A 20,774-nucleotide genomic window follows, 5' to 3' on the forward strand; every position below is an offset into this window, starting at 1 on the left:
GCCGGAGGGCTCGCGGGGCTGCTGCGCGTGGCCGGGGCAGGGCAGGGCAGGGCAGGCGCCCCCCGCCCGGCGCTCGTACCTGCGCTCGCCGCGGCCGCCGGGGACGCGCCCGCCTCCGAGCGCGCCAGGTTCCTCGCCCGGGCCAGGTGCGTCCGCAGCGCCTTGGCCGCCCGCCCGCCCGACGGATCCGGGGGCCGCGCAGGCTCGCGCGCCGACGGGTCTCCCTCGAGGCGGCCCGAGCAAAGGTAGTGCGGGATACGGGTTCCGGAATAGTAAGGCGGCGCTCCCTGCAGAATGGCAGGCCCGCCGCTCCTGCACGCACCGAGCCGCCCCCGCCTGAACTTGGCCCAGATCCTGCCTTAAATATTTGGTCGGAGCGTTCGCGTGAAGGCAGCGTGGTCTAGTGGTTGCAACGCTGTCCTAGGATTGGGCGCGCTCGGTTGGGAGGCCTGTTCCCTGGGTGACCGAGAGGAAGCCCCGATCTCTCGTCCCAAGGTTGGCTGTGAGGAGCTGGAGGAAGGCGAAACAGACGCCACTTGCAGAGGTCCTTGAACTAACCCCACACATTTGCTTCTTAAATCCTAAACTTAGGATCCACCGCTAGGAACACCGAACTTGGTGGCAGAATCCCAGAAGAGCAGAGTTGGGCCAGAGGGCCATGGGGTCCCACGTCCCCCTCAGATGGCTGCCTGGCAGATTTCTCCTGGGTTTCTGGCTTTTCCAGTTCTGTCTGGAGGTAGTGACCTTTCACAGAAAAGACAGAGGGAAACACACCTGCAGGTTCCATTTTATCGTCACTGTTTCGTCTTGGTTTTGCTCACGTGGCACAGCGCCACTGTCAACATCTTCATTTATTAGGTTCCCTTTCACTCAATCGCCAAAGCGTTCTGGGCCCTTTACAATTCACAGAGCTTACAGAGTACAACTGCGGTAAATAAAATACCACATCATCTTTTAATAGACAAAATATAAAATCCTTTCAATGAAAATAGACATACTAAAAGGATACCTGGCTTAAATCTCTCCTCAAAAGGTGACATTAAATACTATTATGTATGTGGGAGTAGTTTTCACCTGGCCCTATAATATTACAGGCCTCCATGGGGAGATTATTTCATGACAGAGGGGGACACACCTCCCCCCCAAGCCACATCAGCCTTTCTGGCTTGAAAGCAACACCTTGATGCAGGCAGGTATCCAAAGCAAGCAGGCCAGAACTGGTGCTACCGATTCCTACCTGGCTGTCACATTCCCCAGTCAAGGATTAATAAAGCCAGGCTGTCCCTGCCCAGATAGGGGGCATAACTGGGTCACTAGCCAAAGGCACTCTGCGACATCTCTCAGAAAACAAGGGAGGCCCCAGAATGACCACTAAGCTATGAACCTGCTCCTTCAAGGGGAGTGCGACCCCATCCAGATGCGGCCCACTGGCGGCATCTGCCTTGCCCGGATTGAGGTTAAGTTTGTGAGCCCCCATCCGGTCCATTCTCACAGCCAGGCGTTGGTTCAGCACATCCACAGGCCCAACTCGAGAAGAAAAGGAAAGGTAGAGCTATGCGTCATTGAAGTACTGAAGGTGAGGTGCGCCAAAACTCCGGGAGACCACGCTCAACAGGTCCACACGGAGGCTGGATAGTATGAGGGACGAACCTAACCCCTGGGGAATCCCATGCTGAAGAACCTTCGAGGCCAAACAGTTCCTCAAGCACCACCTTCTGGAACTGGCCAAGCAGGAGTAGAAATGCTGCAATTCAGGAGGCCCCGCTGACCAGGGAGGACATCATGGAGTCCACCAAAAGATCCAGGCCTATCAACAGAATCAGAGTTCCCCATCTCTTTCCCAGCGTAGGTCACCCTACAGGGCTACCAAATCAGCTTCTTTGTCAAAAGCCAACCTGAACCCGGCTGAAATGGATCCAAATCATCTTGTTTCATCCAAGCATGGATGGATCTGGCTGGCTAGCAACTTCTCAAGAACTTTGCCCAGCTACGGAACATTTGCCACTGGCCTAAAACGGTTAAAATCTTCCAGGTCCAGAAAGGACTTATGAAGAAGTCCTTCTTCAGAAGAAGACTTCTGGCAGCCCACTTCTGAAGGGCTGCCACCTTTTTCGGATGATGTGGGAGGCAATAATCATCCCCCCAATCCATCTGGGGCAGGGATCTGGTCCAGAAGTGATGTATGAACCAATCCAAGCTCCTTGTCAACATCTGTTCTAAACTGTTCTAACTGGAATCATCCAAAAAAATACCGACCAGGCTGTACTCTGGTTACCTCACCTGATGCACTTAATCCAACTCTGGAATGGGAGTCCCACTGGAGGAAAGCGCTTTAATCCTGCCAACTTTTCAGCAAATAGATTACAAGAAGCCTCAGAGGGGACTAAGGTGTGCTTTGGGCCAGCGTATAATTAGCTGAAAGAAAGCACACCAAACGTTTCACTATCTCCAATGCTCACATGAAGCTGATTTTGACTGAAATCTTTAAGCTACATGCTTTTCAGCCCTATTTCAGCCCTTTTCAGCCGTCTTCATCTTGTTCCTGGAAGACGGCTCTGTAGGCTGTCTTTTTGCCACTGCTCTTTTGCTCAGCTATGTATAGCTGTGGCAATCTTCTAGACCTCATGGTGGCAGACAAAAACATGAGCTACACTTAAGATATCGAGAAAGCAGATTGCAACGTAGAGAGTGTTTGTTTTAAATCTTACATGCTTTACTTTTGCAATTTGGAAATCAAATTATTATTTGGTAGCCCCATACCTAACGGACAGGGTTATTTTTCAGTAGTCAGTTTTGAGAACCACGTCTGGGTATTCCCAGAGATGACGTCCAAATTTAAAAAAAAAAAAAAAAAGGTAAAACCCAATTTACATCTTTTGCCCTTTGAGAACTGATGATCACTGAATCACATTTTATGACTATTCCACTTTATTGCTTCTTTTTTGGGGGGGGGAGGGAGGAATTTCTATTTTTTTCTAGTATTAGAAAAGCATCCTTGGATTATTTGATCATTTTGCATTTACAACTACTCTGATACATTGTGTGAGCCTCAGTAATTTTCTGATACGTTTTTCTGTATATGTGTCTATAATTAAACATAAAATGAAAATGTTTCCAAGTTGTTTCGGCTAAGGGGTGGAAAGACATCAGTGCTTGGGAGGAAGTCCCCCTACCCCCCCACCCCCCCCCCACACACAAACAAAGCCATGGTTTTTTCACCCATTTTATTATGATCAAACCTATAAAATACCTTGGCAAATATTTCCTGAGAGAGGTGTTTTGACCCCATCGGCTTCCTCATGAGGAAACGAGATGAGGAAGGGTCTGATGGGGGGGGGGGTTATAAACTGAGGATTTGGTTGGCGACTGTCCAAGAAAGAAAGCAAAGCCAGAGGGGGAATTTCAGAGGAAGAAAGGAATTGGCCAACCCAAGAATTGGGTTGGTCAGTCTGACTTCTCTTAGCCGTACACAGATGCTAACTTTGTCTATCCCGCCAATGGCTCACCCATCTCCTTGCTTGGCTCTTGCGCCTCCTCACCGATCCGCGGCCCCTTCAGGCTGCAGGGACCTTCATTTTATCTTCTACGTCGTGCATTCTGGCTCATCCGCATTGACCAATCACCCCATTGTCCATTTTTATCAGTTCCTCCTTCCCCTCAGCTTCCCTCTGCCCTAGATTTCTTTGCTTCCTTCCTCCTGTGGCCATCTTTCTGCATCTGGTAGCTTTTGCCCTTTCTGCGCCATGCCCCCATAATCCTCTCCGATGAGGCAATATTGGCCATTGTCTTGTTGTTTTTTTCCAGCCATTGTCCCAGGATCCTTTGTTCCAGGATAAGAAGGGCTGTTTCCCAACAGTTTCCTCCTTCCTCCTTTCCCATAAGGCTTTGTGCCAGAGAATGGAGTTGGATCCCTGATATCTGCCATCTGATCCATCCATGGGATGCCACCGCGCATGCGAGTTCAACTCCTGTCTTTGGTCTACAACCCAACACTGCCCCTTTTGCAGGGGTTTCTGGGAAAATAATGCAGAGACACTATAATCTTGGAGGCGGGAAAATATGGATGGTCACCACAGCAGTGGGAACCCGACTGGGGGAAGAAGAGTTACCAAAGGTTACAGGTCGCAGGTACAAAAGACGGGAAGTGAAAACGAAGACGCCGCCGAAGACTCTGTGCTCGTTTCTGGTTGTAAAATAAGAGTGCTGGAGGTACAAACCACGAACCTTGTTTGCTTAGGAAGGACGCATGAAGGTTACCGAGCAAAGTTATCTTGCGTAGAGTCGAAGAGGGGCACTCGAGAGCCAGAGGGCAAATGCTGCTTTTGAGGGCTGTAACCGAGCGCTGCCCGAACGGGCAGGCAAGGTTCAAAGGAAACGTCAGCACAATTCCCCATGCACACCGTGGGTCCGCAGGGCACCGGTCCGAGGTGATGTGCAAATTATTGCGGCCGGAGGGGGTCCTAGCTGGTGTCGCCGCGGAGGGGATCGGATGGATGCCGGTGACGCATCGGAGCGGGGCCGATCGCCGGATCACGAAGGCGCCAGGGTGCCGAGCAAGGAGGTGAACGCCAGGGCTTGGCGCGAGAGCTCAGCCACGCACTCGCGCATCTCCCGGGCGGCGGGGAGCGAAGGGTAGCGCAAGGCCGCCCCCTTGACGGCGAGCACGGCCTCTTTCAGGGCTTGGCACAGGGCCCCGCTGGCCGCCCCCACCCTCGCCCGCACCACGGCGGAGGACGCCAGCCGGGACACCGTGTCCCCCACGAAGACCAGTTTGTGCGCTGTGACGATGACGAACTTGCCGTGCGGCACGAAGACCTTCGGGGGCTGGTGGGCGCCGGCGCTGGCGAGGAGCGCCTCGATGGCCGAAAGCAGCGTGGTGTAGTGGTTCTGACACTGTTCCGTGTAGAAGCGGAGGAGCTGGCTGTCTTCCAGGGAAGTTGGCACCTAGAAGCAGGAGAGGGAGGCGGAGGAGGCATTACGGAACCTGCTGCCCCCAAGACCAGAAAACAAAAACGTAAAGAGCAGACTGGCAGCCAGGGCAGCCAATCTGAAGACTCTGAGGCTGTTTTCATGCTCCATCTCTAGGTTGGAGAACCATAAGTGTAAAATTAGCTTAAAACAAGCTAACCTTGGCCATTTTGGTGATCTAGTGCTGCTAGGGAGAACATTAAAATATTTTATAGTTTTACGATGCCACGGAGTGTGCGTACAGAGGTGATTCACTGCGGGAATCCCTGATTTCAAAGGAGAATTTTAAGGAAAATGGCTGTTCTCCAGGTCTGGATCTTTATTCCTTGGGAGTTCCAGAAAAATAGCTATAAATATAATAGCTTTAAACAGAAGCAGGTAGCTTAAAATGTGGGAAAATTTAAGTTGTGGCCAAGTGTTTGCATGCTTTTCATATTTGAGAGAAAATCTGCCTGATGGTTCATGGGCACAAAAAGACGATGGGGCATTTTGGCTATTCCCAGGGGATGATGGACTTTGAGGAAGGGACGCATGCCTCTTTTGTCCATCTAAACTTGCAAGGAATTGCATCTAAAAAACATTAAAAGGCCACAAAGTGAATAAACAAAGCAGCAGATTAGTGATGAATTAATTCCCTGTGGGAAAAGGTAGCTCTTAAGCTGGAATCTAAATGTATACAGTGAAGACATCAGCCTGAATAGGGCGTTCCAGAGGTGAGCGGCCACCACAACAGGACTCTTCTATTCCCCCATAATGCCTCTACCACAACGCTTGATATGTCACTCCAAAGCACACCTGGGAGAATTAAAGATGAAAGGCCTCATAGGTCACCCCCTTTTCCACCTGCCTTCTTATGTTTATTACCTATTTATTTATTCGATTTATATCCCGCCTTATTTCTTCTGTTTTAAAGAGCAAGCTCATGCATTCTCTTGGAAAAGGGGTTTGCCAGTGTCGAGGGAAGCCGGGTTTTGTATCTCAGCTCCGCAAAGCGGAGTCCTACCTCGCAAGGACGACTCATCTCCCAGCGCATGCAAACTGCAAGCCTGAAATGCAAGCTAAGCACATGGTTAAAAGTGAAGAGCAGACGATACCGTATCTTCAGTCTGAGCAGTGTCTCCAGGGAGGGCTAGTTTGGGGCTCCCTTCAGGAATCGTCGCTTTGGACTGCACTTTATCTGCCCCCTAGGGAAAAAAGAGGGGCCAAGTCATGTGCGTATTCAGGGTAGCTTTGGCTCACGACACCGAACAAAAGCCCTGAGAGTTGCCAAAATATCTGGCTACCTGAGAAGCTCAAATTCCACTAAAATACAAGCAGACCAGCTGTGTATCTTGGAGGGAAGCCATCGCAAGGTACGTGTTCAGTGAATCCAAATTTGCCCGTCCCTGTGCGGGTTCCCAAAATGGGCACAGACAGAGGTCAAACCGGGCAGAGTTGGAGCCCGAATGAGCCAAGTTTGGAAAGGGCAGGATCTATGAGGTCCAGACGGGACAAAGCAGAGGTGGGGTTTTCAGATGGGATTCCTCCAGCCCTTCCTTTACGGATGGTACAAACTGAATCAATCCTTCTGCTGCATGTGGGTTTTTTCATGTTCCCCCTCTTCTTCCCTCTTTTCGAAACATAGAAACAGAGCGAGTCAGAAGGGTCCTCTTGGGCCATCTAGTCTGACCCCCGGCTCCAGCCGGCTCTGCTCACATGTTGCATGTCTTAATCTTGTTATGTATGACCTTGATCAGGTTTAACATCCAAAGTTATGCTTTATTTTATGGATGAAGGGTTGGATCCAGATTCATGCCAGATCAACCGCTTGGCCAAAGTGGACTTGCCTCGTCTCACACAGAGAACCAGGAAATTATGCTGAACGGCGTGAGCTTGGGAAGGAAAAATCCCCCAGAATCGGACAGAAGGACTAATGCATGTGAGAGAAGAGGGGTTTCTACAGAAGGCAGAGGAGAGAGCAGTATCAGGTTTATCTGATTTTTTCGCGTCAGGGAAATCCAGCCAGAGAAAGGAAAAACTTCACCTGATGGATTTCAGCCAATCCCACAGATCGTTTTTCCCATCACTTAGAAAAACATCTCTTGCCCCTTTTATGGAATATTATAGAAAACGGTGCTTCAGGCCGGGAAACAAATGAGGAACGTAAATCACAACATAGGAAACTTTGCTTGGTAAGATGGGATGCAGATCCAAGAGAAGAGAGCAGGAAAACTGGGTAGGACAAGCCCCCTGCGCTGGTCGTGGGAGCAAAGGGGGCTGGAAGGTTTGCAGCAAGCTCTGGCTCGCACTTACCTTGAGGTGGACGTAGTCATACTCGTCTGCCAGGCGGATCCCCTCGTACTCGTTGTGGCCCTCATCCGGGACGTGCTCCAGCGGGTCCCCGGCCCCGAGGCCCCCCAGCCGGGGCGGGGGCGGGGGCAGCGGGCGGTCCTGGATGCTGCCCTTCCGCACGATGTTTGGCGACGGAGGAGGGGGCTCCGCAGACAGCCGCTCTTCGCTGGGCAGGGCGGGCAACGGGCGGCGGGACAAGCTCTCGGCGGAAGGCAGGCGGGGGCGGGAGGGCGGCCCGGGCTCCCTCAGGCTCAGCCCCTGGAGCACCCCCTCGAGGGGCGGGGAGCTGGGGGCCAGCAAGGGGACGTCATAGATGCCCCCGTCCTCCCCCTCCTCCGCCCCCTCCCGCCCGCCCCCCAGCACTTCCTCCGGGGACTCGTACAGGTTCAGCAGGGCCTCGGCCCGGCGCAGGTTGGACGGAGTGGCGTAGACGAGGGGCCTTTCGCAGCCTCCGCCGTCTTCCTCCTCTTCCCCCTCCGGGCCGGGGGGCTTCTTGAAGGCCAGCGGCACGTCGTAGGGCTCATCGGAGGGCACGAGGACCGTGGGCTGAGGGGCCACCCGTGCCACCTTCTTGGGGCACGGGGAGGGCGAGTCGTATGTGTCGGACGGGGAGTCCCTGAGCAGGGATGAGGGGACGTCGTAAACCTGAGGAAGGGGAGATCCCAGGGAGAGAAGGGTGAGGACGGACACGCCACAATTTGATCGACGGCTGTGGGTGGACCCTCCGTCACTGAGGGTCGGTCCCATTCCTGCACACCCAGTAACTGGGGAGCTGGGCAGGAGGAGGTTTGCACCCTCCCTGCTGAAGGGATCCTGGGGCAGCTGGTTTGCCACTGCATGTACGGAGTGCTGGACTAGATGGACCTCTGGTCTGATCCTGTGCTCCTACGCATAGGATTATGCCCTAAAGAGTTGGGAAGGAGGCCCAGCCTGATTGCCTGCATGGATCCTATCAAAAACACTTTGCATCAGAAGCGACCAGAATATTCAGCATTGCTATGTGTGAGCATCATGGGACAACGCCCACTTCTGACTCAGCCAGAACTGAATTCCCCATACCGAAAGCAGACCACACTATCCCTCTAAATCTCTCTCTCACTGTTCCCTCAGCCAGTCCCTGAAACCTTCCAAGGAGGCCTTATTGGTCATTCTGGGTCTAACAGGAGCTCAGCAGGTAATCACAGGAGAGCAGGGCCTTCTTGGTGGTTGGCACCCATCCCTGGAAACAGCCTTCCATGCATAGGTCCAGGGGAACAGCACTGCCAGTGGAAGCTGTAGGACCAAACATGCCTCGGATTACATCCTCGGAGATCTTATTACACAAAGAGTTAATCACAAAAGGGTCAGACACAAAGATGCCTTTCCTGTTCTACCATTTTTCTCCGACTGAACTAGGTAAGGGGCTTTCCCCTCTGCCCACCCAAATCACACTCTCTTTTCCCAGATTCCTGTGAAGGACAGGAAACTAGCGGCTTATCGTAGCTTCCGGTATCTTGTAATTGGTTTTCCTTTTTCTACTTTTAAGGTTTTTAATTATGTTTTAATTGTGTTATATTTTGAGGGTCGTGATATTCGTGGCTTTCCTAGAAAAATAAATGAACATGAACGGACGAAATAGCCAACTCGTGAAAGTGGTGTCTGGGGGACAAGCGAACGTTTCGGACAAACTCAAACACCTTTCCATCGGCGGAACCCCACTGCACCGTCTCCTCTCGTCACTCCCAACCCTTCTGAGAACCGGCATGAAACCATGTGCAGGGGAATTTCTTTGTCGCCATCTCTGTTTGCCTTTGTCTGAAGTTTATCTCGAGAACGGGTTCTAAATTACTCCCCTATCAGGGAGCCTCCCATTAAGTTTTACTCAACCAAGTTTAAATTGTAACAAGGGGAGCCATGCTGGGTGGGAAAGGACTGGTTTGTTTCCGCTTCTGTGCTTTCTCTCCTTGCTTCATTTTAAAACTTCTTTGGGGGAATTACTTAGATTAGAAATCTGAAGAGCTTTGCAAGAGCGGGACCTTGTCTAACTAACGGTCAGCCCCCACCACCCGCTGCTGCTCGGGAGACACGATCCGTGTCCCACACGTCCAGGGTTCAGCATGTTAGTGCAGAAGCAGTATGGTAAGAGACATTTCCACTCTGTTTCTGGCTCACAAGAATGGTGCAAACTTATCTCCTGCCTTTTCTTTTCCCTTTCCTTTCATATTCTCAGCCCCCGTCTTCCAAAAATGAAAATGCAAAGCAGGAAAACGCGAGCTCAATGCACACAGCACTCAAAGGAAGACTGGCTGTCTCATAGAAGGTTGAGTAAGCCCAGGGTTCTCCAGAACCCCATGACCCCCTCCCCTAGCCCCACATCCTTTTCCCCAGTCACAATCAGTTAGTGGTCTCCGAGCTTTTGTGCAGTGATTTTCCCATTTGAAATGACATTCCAAAGCCTTAGGGAGTGGCAGAAAGAGCATTAAAGTGCATTAGAATTGTTCAGCCCCTTTCCAATCTAAATATGCATAGGCCTGCACCTTTAAACGATAATGTTTTTGATTTTTGGGGTACTTTTCACCCCAGCCTTTTTACCTTTGGTTCCGTGCTTTTGCCCTCACCCACCTCCAGAATTTGCCCCCCTAACAGCATCTCCAAAAAGGAGTTCAGTGCTCAGGTTAAAAGCCTTCCATGCCTGTGTTGTAATAACAAGTGTTCTCCCTCTTGGGTTGTTTGATCTCTCTGATTTTAGGAACTATTCCCAGTCGCCCTGTTCTCTCGCCAAAAGTGAGCAGAGCAGAGCAAAGAGCAGAGAGCAAGGCAAGGCGTTTCATAGAAAAGGTGCCCCTGAATGCAGAACACCGCACAGAATTTGCAGACGAGCAGGTCCTCCTCGCTGCCGTGCCCCATGAGACCAGATCCCTACATCTCCGTTCCATTCCAGATCCTGACCCAGCTGTCCTCTTTCTGCCTGACACCTGCTGCCGCGTTCCACGTTTCTGTCCATCTAGGGCAACTGCCGCCTTGGCTGCGGAAACAAGGGATGTCGAAAAGGGCCTCGATATGGGTCAGAGGCAGCCGTCCCAACATTTGGGCCGAGATCCAGTTACCCTCGGAGACCGGCCTGGGCCCAGCTGTCTTTCGCGACAGACGGGCCCAGCTGTCCGTGACCGCAGCTCCCCAAGAGACAAGGAGGGGTGGACTGACAGAAAGCCGCATCAGCCCCACTGTCTCCCCGCTCTCCAAATGGTGTGGCTCGCAAAGGCAAAACGCACTCCAGATTCAAAGAGGCACAGCCCAGAGCTGTGACGGCGAACCTTTTAGAGCCCGAGTGCCCAAACTGCAACCCAAAACCCACGTATTGATCGCAAAGTGCCAAAACTGCAATAAACCCTGAAAAGTGAGGGTTTGGTTTAGAAAAAACTCACAGCCAGTCCACACAAATATATATATATCCTCGGCAGTGCACTGACCAGCCATGCAAAAGCTTGGACAAGTCGCAGCTAATGAGTCGCGGCTTGTGACCTCATCGCCTGGCGCCGCTGCTCCTTTCCGAGCATGCGCATGGCCCCTATGTGGGCTGTGATTTGATGCGCAGCTGCTGTGGCGATGCTGGCGCAACTTGGCTCGCATGCCAACAGAGAGGGCTCTGCATGCCCGCTGTGGCACACATGCCATAGGTTTGCCACCACTGGCTTAACCCTACCCTGGTGCACTCCCCTAACCCTAATACAGGGCTAAAGTTCCATTAAAAATAGGGTGATTTTGAAAAAGCCTTCCTTGAGTAGCTTTTTCTGCGCAGCTCATCATTTCTCCCCATTCTAAACGCATTCTAACCATCAAAATCATACCAGGACACCTCGTTTTTCTAACCCTAACCCAGTGATGGTGAACCTTTTAGAGACCAAGTGCCCAAACTGCACCCCAAAACCCACTTGTTTATCGCAAAGTGCCAACACTGCAATAAAACCCGAAAACTGAGGTTTTAGTTTAGAAAAAAACAACTCACAGCCAGTCCAAGCAAATATATATATATCCTTGGCAGCGCACTGACCAGGCATGTGAAAGCTCAGACGAGTTGTGGCTAATGAGTCACAGCTCATGACATCATCGCCTGGCGCCACTGCTCCTTTCCGACCATGCGCATGGCTCCTATGTGCACTGTTATCTGATGCTCGGCTGCTGGGGCGATGCTCAGGTGACTTGGCTCGCGTGCCGACAGAGAGGGCTCTGCGTGCCCGCCGTGGCCTGCGTGCCGGAGGTTGGCCACCAGTGGCCTAGAGGATGGTCCGACGCCACCTATGGCATCCACCAAGTTGAAGCTATGCAGGTTTGCGGCTGGCCCAGGCTTGGAGGGGAGACCACCTGGGAACCGCATGTGCAGCTGGGGTCCCACAATGGGAGAAAGGAGGGATGTAAACAGAACAAACAAACAGGTGGAATCTGGCCAAAATTGAGCAACCAGGCAGTGACAGAGAAGCGGAGTACAAAGAACACTGCAGTTCTTCCGGGGGAACATGAAGCTGCCCAGTCGCTGAGCTGGATCCAGTGTGGCACAGCAGTCGAAGAGCTGGACCTGACCAGGAAGCCAGTGGGACCTGGGCCCGAATCCCCATGCCACCATAAAAGTGAAGGAGTGGGCCAACTCTGCTTTCCTGTCCAGCCTCACGGGATTGGTGATCAGAGGCTCAAATAGGGGAAGGAGTCGGGCACATCACGGGTTCACCCCACATCCCCTGAATAAGCGTAAGCACTCACCTCCCTGGGGTCCCCATCTCTTCTGGTGCCGCGTGGCACCCTGTAGATTCCTTCCAGGGGCAGGGGGCACGGCCTGGCAGGGGGTGGCACCTCGTACACCTGCAGTTGGGAGGGTGGAAGAGAGAGAAGTCAGACAGGAGATATGGCTTCATGAGGGGCGGCATCAGGTGCGCCCAGGATATTTAGCGGGAGAAATGTTGGTTGGTTTGGGAGGATGTGAGGCAGGTTGGGAATGAACTGCAGAATTAATTCTCCGTCACATGATTTGGATGCAAAATTAATTGGCTAGCTTTGCCCCAGGGAAAACGGAGATAAATCCAGCAGATTGCATGCAAGTTGGTGGGTCCCTCAGATCTTTTGCACGTCTAACCCGCCTCCCCCAGGCACGGGCAGAGCCCCCCCGGCCCCCAAAGGCACTTCACATGCGGCCCTCACGCCCAACTCCCCCACACCCGGCCCAGAAAACCGTCCTCCTCGTTAATCCTGAGCAGTGTGTAAAGGCAAGCTGCAGTTGCTCAGTGCAGGAACAGGCACTCTTTGCATGGTCAGGAGCCCTGTTTTTTGTGAACATTCCTCATTATCTAGCGGGGGTGTGGCTAAAGGGAGAGGGGTGGGGCTACAACTGGTCCCCAGCAGGAACAAGACACAGCACTGAGTGCTCCGTGGGGAATCCGTCGCAGCTTCTGAAGCGCCCAGCCTCGACGGGGCTCTCGTCTGGGACTACGAAGCCCACTGTCGCGCTCACCTCCTGCTCTTCCTTTCTCTGCCCCCTTCTTCTCCGCTCGTCCGGGGGCACTTCGTAGACGGTTCCAACCAGGGCCGTCTCCTTCCTGGGCACCTGGTAGACCTCGCCCGGGCCGTGGTTGCGCAGAGGGCTCGGCCCAGGGGATCCGGGCTCCGAGAGGATCCTGACTCTGTTGGCCGGCACGATGCCGTGCTGGCCGTGCAAGGAGCAGAGGTGCCAGCCCTCCAGCCCCGGGGCTTCGGGCTGCAGCAGCACCATCAGGTCGCCCTTGCGGAAGGACAGTTCATCCGGACACTCGGCGGCGTTGTCATAGAGGGCGCGGCACAGCTGGGCCTGCAGGGGGCGGTGCGGAGCACAAAGGGGGCGATTAGTCCTTGGCCAGCAACCTTGAGGGTCTCACGCCGGTGTGGCATCTGGTCCCAGTGGGCACACAGGCTGAAGAAGGGTGGACACTGTTGTCCAAGATGCCTGAGGGTGTCAGGCTGGCTTAGATCATGGGTGCGAAACCTGGGATCCGAGGAAAAACTCAGCCTTCTGGGAGAACCAGGTAGCCAGTCCCTTTCCCCCAGTCCTCACCCTCTTTTAGCACATCATATATAAATGCTTCCATCGCTCCCAGCAATGCTTGCGGTTTTTGTCCAGGTCTTTTTGATCCTGATTGGGATCAGGCATCCCCAACCTAGGCATGGCTCCCTGGGAGGCTACCGGCTGTGGGGAAGTCTGGGTTGGGTGGTCTTCCTGGGACGGGCACGCCACAGACCCACCCCCAAATGCAGCCAGCCTGGCAGTCACTGCCCCTCAGCGTTCACAGTTAGCAAGCCCGAGGGGCTGATAGGTTACTCTGTCCATCAAAAAGCAGAAGGTTGTGGACAAATCAAGGGGGAGACACCAGCCTCCTCACAACTCAGTTCCCTTCGGATGTGCTGAGCTGCAAATTCCTTTATCTCCCACAGATAACTCTGGACATGCTGGGGCCACAGTATTTTAGGTGTGATGGAAGAACAGCATCACACTTGTAGACACCCACACAATTATCCATAAGCAGAGCCGTGCCTCATGGATTTACACCGTCCAGTTTACGTACAACCCTGTTAGATCAAGAGAAGATCTCAAAACATCCTCCAGATCAGCTGGGCACGGCCTCTTTCAACACAGCAGCCAACCTCCACTTTGGAGAAGTTTGTGGAAGTTTATCCCCAGGGTGGAAAAGAGCGGGATCCCCAGACATGGGGATATTTTATCTGCAAGTTCTTAATGTCAGGAACCGTGGCTTGGGAACATGCCAGGCTTTTGGAATGTTGGGGGTGCACAAAAGCCAGAGCACCCCCAAATTCAGGGTAGGGGCCTGCTCAGGTGTGGGGCCAGGTCTCTTGGATTGCCAGATGTTGCCCATTCATCTGAGCTTCTGCACCTGTGCCGTCCGACTTCAGGCAAACAGCTTGAGAAAGGCAGAGCCTCCCCCAAAACAGATGTGGACCTTCCCGCATCTCCACATTTAAAGTGACACTCCAACAGGTGCCAACAAGAGTCCCTACATACACCTTCTCCAGGTGGTGCCCTCCAGCTGTTTTGGACCATTGTCCCCAGATTTCCAGACCTCTGGTCATGCTGGCTGGGGCTGATGTGAGCTGTAGTCCAAAACATCCCAAGAGCTCACACACGGACACACCCTCTGAAGCAACCCACCCATACAATTTGGGCATGGGGCCACGCCACTTTGAAATGCGGGGCAATCGTCTGCGGAATTGCTTCCCCGCACCTGCACTCAGAAAGTTAGCACATCAGAAACAACGTTAGCTTTCCAGAGGCAGGAAAGATTTAGATGCAGCTAATTCTGTCTTGCCATTCACTGCTGAAATTCTGAAACAGTACCATTTTCAGGAAGGCTGTACAAAATACCTTTTCTGAACATTTACGTCGGCCCCACTGCTTTGGACAAGCTCCTACATGCTCGACATTTTCCAAGGAACACCTGCAAGAATGTCACACTACGTACTGCAAGAGACCCGTCCAAATGGCTAAACTGGGAAAGGCCGACACAGGCGTCCCTCGCGCAGATCCTCCAGCAACAGCTCTGGTTTGCTACGCAACTGGCAAACCCTTCACAAACGGTCACACTTCCGAGCAAGGTCAGTGTATCTATCCGTAAGCATGACACAGAAATGGGAACGTTCACTTGTGGTGTTTCATGCATTACATGGAAAAGCCCCAAAGAAAGACACAAGGTGGAACAGTTTTTCACATTGGAACTTCTGAAGACAAAAGAGTTGGATCTCACTTCAACTGAGTTAATATGAATAACAAGGTCCTACTTTCAAATAGGTCCTAGTCTAGGTCTGACAAAGTAAAATCCAAATGCAACACAGGAGGCAAAACTAGCTAAGGGGCAGATAAGGAGACCCCTTTCTGCAAAACCAGGACATCCCAATAAAATAACCCAGGATCATACAAATGGTGACTTCTAACAAGATAATGCCTTTCTATTCCTGTATTAGAGGGTTAACCCCGAGGATGAATAATACTTGGCAACTGGGGGGTGAGGGGGGAGGCAGGGAATAGCCACTTGGGGAGTTGACAAACGCACGTTTGCCAGGCATGATCTCAGATCACGGAGTTTAGCGCGTGGACCCCGAAAACAAGAGCAACATTCACAAGCCAACGTGTGTCTCGGCTCCAATTACAAGAATTTGTATTGTTACATCTACAGATGCTGAATGGAGTCTCCTTTCAGATGGCTAAGAGGTCTAGAGTTAGTAGACAGCAAGTTCTTTGACTGGGATACCCCACCCTTTGCCCCCTGATATATTAAATCATTATGACTCTTCAGCGGTGAAGCAAAGGACAAATATGTATTAAATCCACTCGGGAAATGCTGAGTGGTCTTAGCTCCAACATTCAGACAGGTCCAGGGGCTGAGGCCTGGCTCAAGTCAAGCCCGACCAAACTTCTTTTTGCAACTGATTAGCTGGGCACTTCTGCAAAACTGCACCCAAAATCTGCACTGCACATTCCTTCTCTAATTTGCCGCCCTAGAGATTAATTGGCCATGCTGGCTGGGGATCATGGGAGCTGCAGTCCAAGACTTCTGAGGGACGCCAGGATAAAGGAGGCTAGGCTGAAGAGTCGCACAGTTTCTGAAGGAAATGGAAAGCATTTTGCTTAGTAATGGTGTTTAAAAGAATGTTACACTTCCTTCTATTTTTCCTGCCCATGAACCCCAGATCTCTCCTATGCAGTCCCCCCCCCCACCAACCCCACTCTGCAGGCCTGCCCTTAAAAGCATCCAGCACCTTAATCACATGTTGAAAATGGTCATTTACCCCGACACGTAAATGTTTTGTCCAAGGTCAAAAGAGCTTCCAATTCCTGGTTTACCACTGGACTTTGCCCAGGACTAACTAGTTCATTCGTTCATTCTTTCTTTCTCCTATTTAAATATACTTACAGACATGTTGAAGGGACAGATTGTCTAATGCCGAGAGGGAGAAGCAGAAAGGGACAACTGAAGATCAAGAAAATCGTAAGCTGAATGGCATCTTCTCTATTGCTCTCATATGTTAATACTCTGGAAAAACAGCTCTGTCTTTAGCAGCATGCTGTTCCTTTGTGTAGTCGGTTGCTCCGAAAGGAAGAAAGACTCCTGAGGTATATAATAACCAGTGTTGATTTCTTTTTAGTTTTTTAACTCCAGTTCTTCTGGGAAGGAAGGTTTCAGCAGAGTTCTGTGGAAAATGTTGGCAAAATCGGTGCAACTCGATATTCCAGTCCAAAGGTGAAAAAACAATTCCCAACAAAATCAGATCATTCTTAGCCTTCAAAAGAAGGGAGCATGTTTCTTCAAAGTCCAGCCACTTCCAGTGCTGTCCTCTATCTTTTTTTTTCCACCCAGAAGTTTTTGTAAGTTTTCCCGAACTTCTTGGTCAGCAGATTTTTCCCAGAAAAGCCATCTGGGTAAGCCCGACCACTTCCAGGCCGCGTGGACCGAGGCAGGCAAGGCGAACACACAACCAGTTGGCACAACAGCTTGTGTTGCAACCACAGGGTGGAATTGAAAGCCAAAGGACTAACATTTACAAAATTTATTTCCAAAGTTTAAAAACCCCCTAGTTCTGGCACACGGAGAACAGCTATAGCTTTAGAACTGTCATGAAATCCAGAAAGCCTGAACTTTCCTCTTGGGTAGACGAGGCAGAGCAATGCAAAGTCCTAGTTTATAGATCCTCATTAGCAATGAATGTTCCTTCTCAAACCCAAACAAGTAGAGAGAAAAATCCAGAACAGGTAAAATAAAAAAAATCCAGCATGGCACTTTTTTCCTGAGAATATATACTAGAAATGCCCAGATGTTTCATGAACCTTCTGCACATCTCAGAATATCGGTGGCATTAAGGGATGAGTGATCCAGTTTCCTCCAAATTCAAAAGCTTGACTCCTTTGCAGAATTTCAAATTTCCAACAAATCTGCAATTAGGTTGACAAAGTTATACATATCAATTTCTGAAGTGTATGGTAAGTGACACATACTATTATAAACTCAATTCCTCACTGAACAAGTTTTCCCCACTTAAAACAAATTACTGGGAAAATGTAACTTTCTGGGTGTGGCGGAGAAAAACCCCCTAATTTTGCAATTTCAAACTCAATACTGTCCAGAATCATATTTTTTTAAAAAATCCTTTGCAAATTTGGAGACAATCCATATGAAGTTACTTCCACACCCTTTCCAACCCAGAACAAGCACAGTGTATGCTACCAAGAAATAAATTAAGTGGAGGACCACAAAAAATCCAGATGATGTTATTGTTAGCACCAATATTCAAGCCAGTTGAGGCCGGGAGGTGGTGCTGACCTCCAAATAAATCACAAAACACCAACAGGAGAATCATAAGCTGCAATCTACCCAGAGATAAGCAGTGTGTGCCAACAGAAGGCCAGACTTCAAAATCGAAAAAGATAAAGGCTGGTGACCACCAATCAATCCAAGTCAGTTGTGAGCAAAGACCACTGGATATGCAGCTCTCATTTTTCCAGATGATCTTTCAGGAAAAAGTTTCTTTTAAAAAGTTATTTTTGCTTCCCTCTTTCTCCTGTGGTTTAAATAAAGAGTTGATGGTTAGATTTCCAGATGTTCTGAATTTTGAAAGAATAGCAGTTCACTCGCAATGTCACAGTTCCATCTTTTTTTTATAAGAACAACCCAAACCCCCCCCCCCTTTATTGGCACTTTCACAGAGGTATTTATTTTCTGCTGAGGCAGAGTAGTTTTATTTGCTGCAGGCTTTTCGGGGACTCTTTTAAAATGAAAAGCAGGCACGCACACCCACAAATTAAAGAGTTTAGAGCTTTTTCATTTCGCTGGGATCCTGGCTCGTAGTCAAGCCCATAATGGAAGGGTTTCTTGTGCTCCTTCCCCGCGAAGCAGCAATTATCAGGCCCAGGGAGAAGGATTGTCCAAGCTGGGAACCGAATGCTGGGTGGAATTTGGGTGGGGAAAGGCCGGTCCCGCGCGGGAGAATTGCAGCTGCGGGTCCTGCGGCCGCTGGCGAGCGGGGCAGAAAGTGGGCGAGCGAAGGGAAAGAGGGCCGCGGGCGAGGGCAGGAGCAGGAGCAGGTGGAAGGGAGGCGTGCGCGGCGCGGGAGGCTCCAGGGCGGCGCGGGCGGCTCCAGGGCGGCGCGGGCACCCGCCACAGGCGTCCAGGCGCCCCGGCCCGCGGAGTTGGCGAGGCGCAGCGGCCAGCGGGGCGCGCCCGGGAGCGGCGCTCGCCCACCGCGGGGCGCCCGGCTCCCCCCCCCCCCCGCCCCCCCCCCCCGCGCCCGGCCGCCCCCTTCCCGGCTGGGGCACGGGGATTACTCCCTTCGCCCATCTGTTGGATGAGGGGATGCGCCCCGGCGCCCGCCGCCCCCTCCCATTTTGTCCTCCGCGCTCTTCCTTCTGCAAAACTCCTGCGCGCCGACTCCCCACTCAGTTTTCCTTCCTTCCTTCCTCCCTCCCTCCGTTCCTTCCACGGCTTGCAAAGTGTTTCCTTCCTTCCTTCCTCCCTCTGTTCCTTCCACGGCTTGCAAAGTGTTTCCTTCCTTCCTTCCTTCCTCCCTCCGTTCCTTCCACGGCTTGCAAAGTGTTCCCTCGCTCCCTCCCGTGTCCCTCTTTCTGCCCTTCTTTTCACCCGGCGCCCCGTTTCACCTCCTCCGTCTGTTGCACGTTGCTGCCGTTCCTTCCCCCACCGGTTCTGCTCTTCCCCACCAAGACCTTCCGCGCTGCAGAGAAAGGCGGCCGGGGAGCGGGGGGAGGGCGGGCAACTGGATCTGGCCGGCAGCCCAGCTCGGCTCCCTCTGCCCCCTCCCCACCCGCCGGCACACACGTCTGCTCCTTCCCCAGCCCCTGCGCCCTCCCTCGCGCCCGCCTCCCCGTCCTGGGTCCTAGAGTCGCCCGCCGCCAGGCCTGACGCGAGAGCCACTTCTGGGTTCGAACGGTTCGCGTGGAACCTTAAGGACTAGCGCGTTGGCATGTCCGCGGCAGAAGCGTCCTCCAAAGAAAGTCCTCCTCGGCGCTCGCCAAGCTCCCCGGCTTTGTTACGCTGATTTCTTTTCTGCGGCGGGGCCCGAGGCGCTATCATTCCTCCCCACCCCGCAACGCGTACACACACGCCCTGGTGCAGCCGCGTGCACGCAAATCGGGGGGGGGGGGGAGCAATCGGGCAAGTGGCACCTGGAGCAGAAGGTAGGTCCTGTTCCTTCCCCACTGAGCCCCCCAAGAGTCCTTTTCTATTTCTGCAAACGCCAAATTTGGGAGGGGGGGGGATTCTCGACTGAGGACTCTGCTTCTCTAGGACTTTCCTCTGTGTAAACTTGCATAGGATCGTGCCCTTCAGTAATCATTTTTTAAAAGCTTTTCATCCGCTGCCTGGATTATTTTAATTATTCTGGATATAAATAGTTCTAATCCCATCCGGTGCAGAATGCATACCTCGAATTTTCACACCAAAAGGGAACCGCTTGCTTCTGGTGGCAGAGACAGCGTCCCTCTGGGTACTGTTGCTGGGGAACATGGGCAGGAGAGTCCATGTCCTCCTTGCACATCTGGCAGCCCCCCTTCCTTGGCTTCTGTGACGCGTCTTCAAAAATCATGCCCACGGTGATGCAAAGACACGCAAGCACACATCATCTCGCTGCTTGAAAAAAAATTAAAATGTATTCATCTATTTTAAGACAGTTTGCCTACTCTCCCTTCCCCCAAAAATCTAAAACCAGAAAATCAAAACGAGTGAAAAAAGTAGCAAGCACATGCAGGAACATATCCCGGCCATAAATAAACAAAAGGAAGCAGCTGCAACTTCACCTGCTGATGCGATGCAGCTAAGGAGGACGATGACCCACCCAGCCTCTCAGGACTGGGAGTTCTGCACGTGGGGAGCCAACACCAAGAAAGCCCCGCTGCCTTTTGCTTCCAGCGGTGGCCTGAACCCAATGGCACCGGTACGAGGGGTGCGGCAGCCGATCTTTTTTTATAATAAGTTTCATTTGAAACTATAATCCTAAAATTTAATTGTTAACAATATTCACTTATTCATCTGGCCAGGGTGACTTCTTTTCTTTCCTTCTTTTCTTTTATAACTTTTATAACTTCTTTTATATCGTTTATATTATTTTATTTATTTTATATTATTAATTTTAATTTTATATTGTTATTTTTGTATTGTATTGTATTTTATTGTGTTGTAAGCCGCCCCGAGGCTTCGGCAAGGGGCGGCATAGAAATGTTCTAATAATAATAATAATAATAATAATAATAATAAAAAAAACAAAGAAAAACTAAAAACATCAATCACCAAAAACATCGGGCCTGCTGGGTCAGCCTCCACATTTTTTTTCCATTTATGATAACTTAAAAGCATATTTAAATCTATACGAAGTCCCGTTTCTCTAGCCAATAATAAAAAGAATCCCAAGTTTGATAGAAGTCAGTATCTTCTTTCTCCTTCAATGATAAAGTCAATCTA

At 51.4% G+C, this 20,774-nt stretch overlaps 1 protein-coding gene across 1 annotated transcript; it reads right to left on the bottom strand.

Annotated features, from left to right (window-relative positions):
• Positions 1-4,462: 4,462 nt before the first annotated feature.
• EFS (embryonal Fyn-associated substrate) lies at positions 4,463-16,446 on the bottom strand. The gene is made up of 6 exons (XM_044420896.1): positions 16,224-16,446; positions 12,779-13,111; positions 12,034-12,132; positions 7,261-7,944; positions 6,063-6,152; positions 4,463-4,944 (listed from the first exon to the last, which is right to left on the bottom strand). The coding sequence occupies exons 1-6, from the start codon at positions 16,227-16,229 to the stop codon at positions 4,531-4,533; spliced, it is 1,626 nt and encodes a 541-aa protein (XP_044276831.1). The 5' UTR covers positions 16,230-16,446; the 3' UTR covers positions 4,463-4,530.
• Between the last annotated feature and the right edge of the window lie 4,328 nt (positions 16,447-20,774).

This window comes from Varanus komodoensis, unplaced genomic scaffold, assembly GCF_004798865.1.
Source record: "Varanus komodoensis strain SLA01 unplaced genomic scaffold, ASM479886v1 scaffold112, whole genome shotgun sequence".
Taxonomy (NCBI): domain Eukaryota; kingdom Metazoa; phylum Chordata; class Lepidosauria; order Squamata; family Varanidae; genus Varanus; species Varanus komodoensis.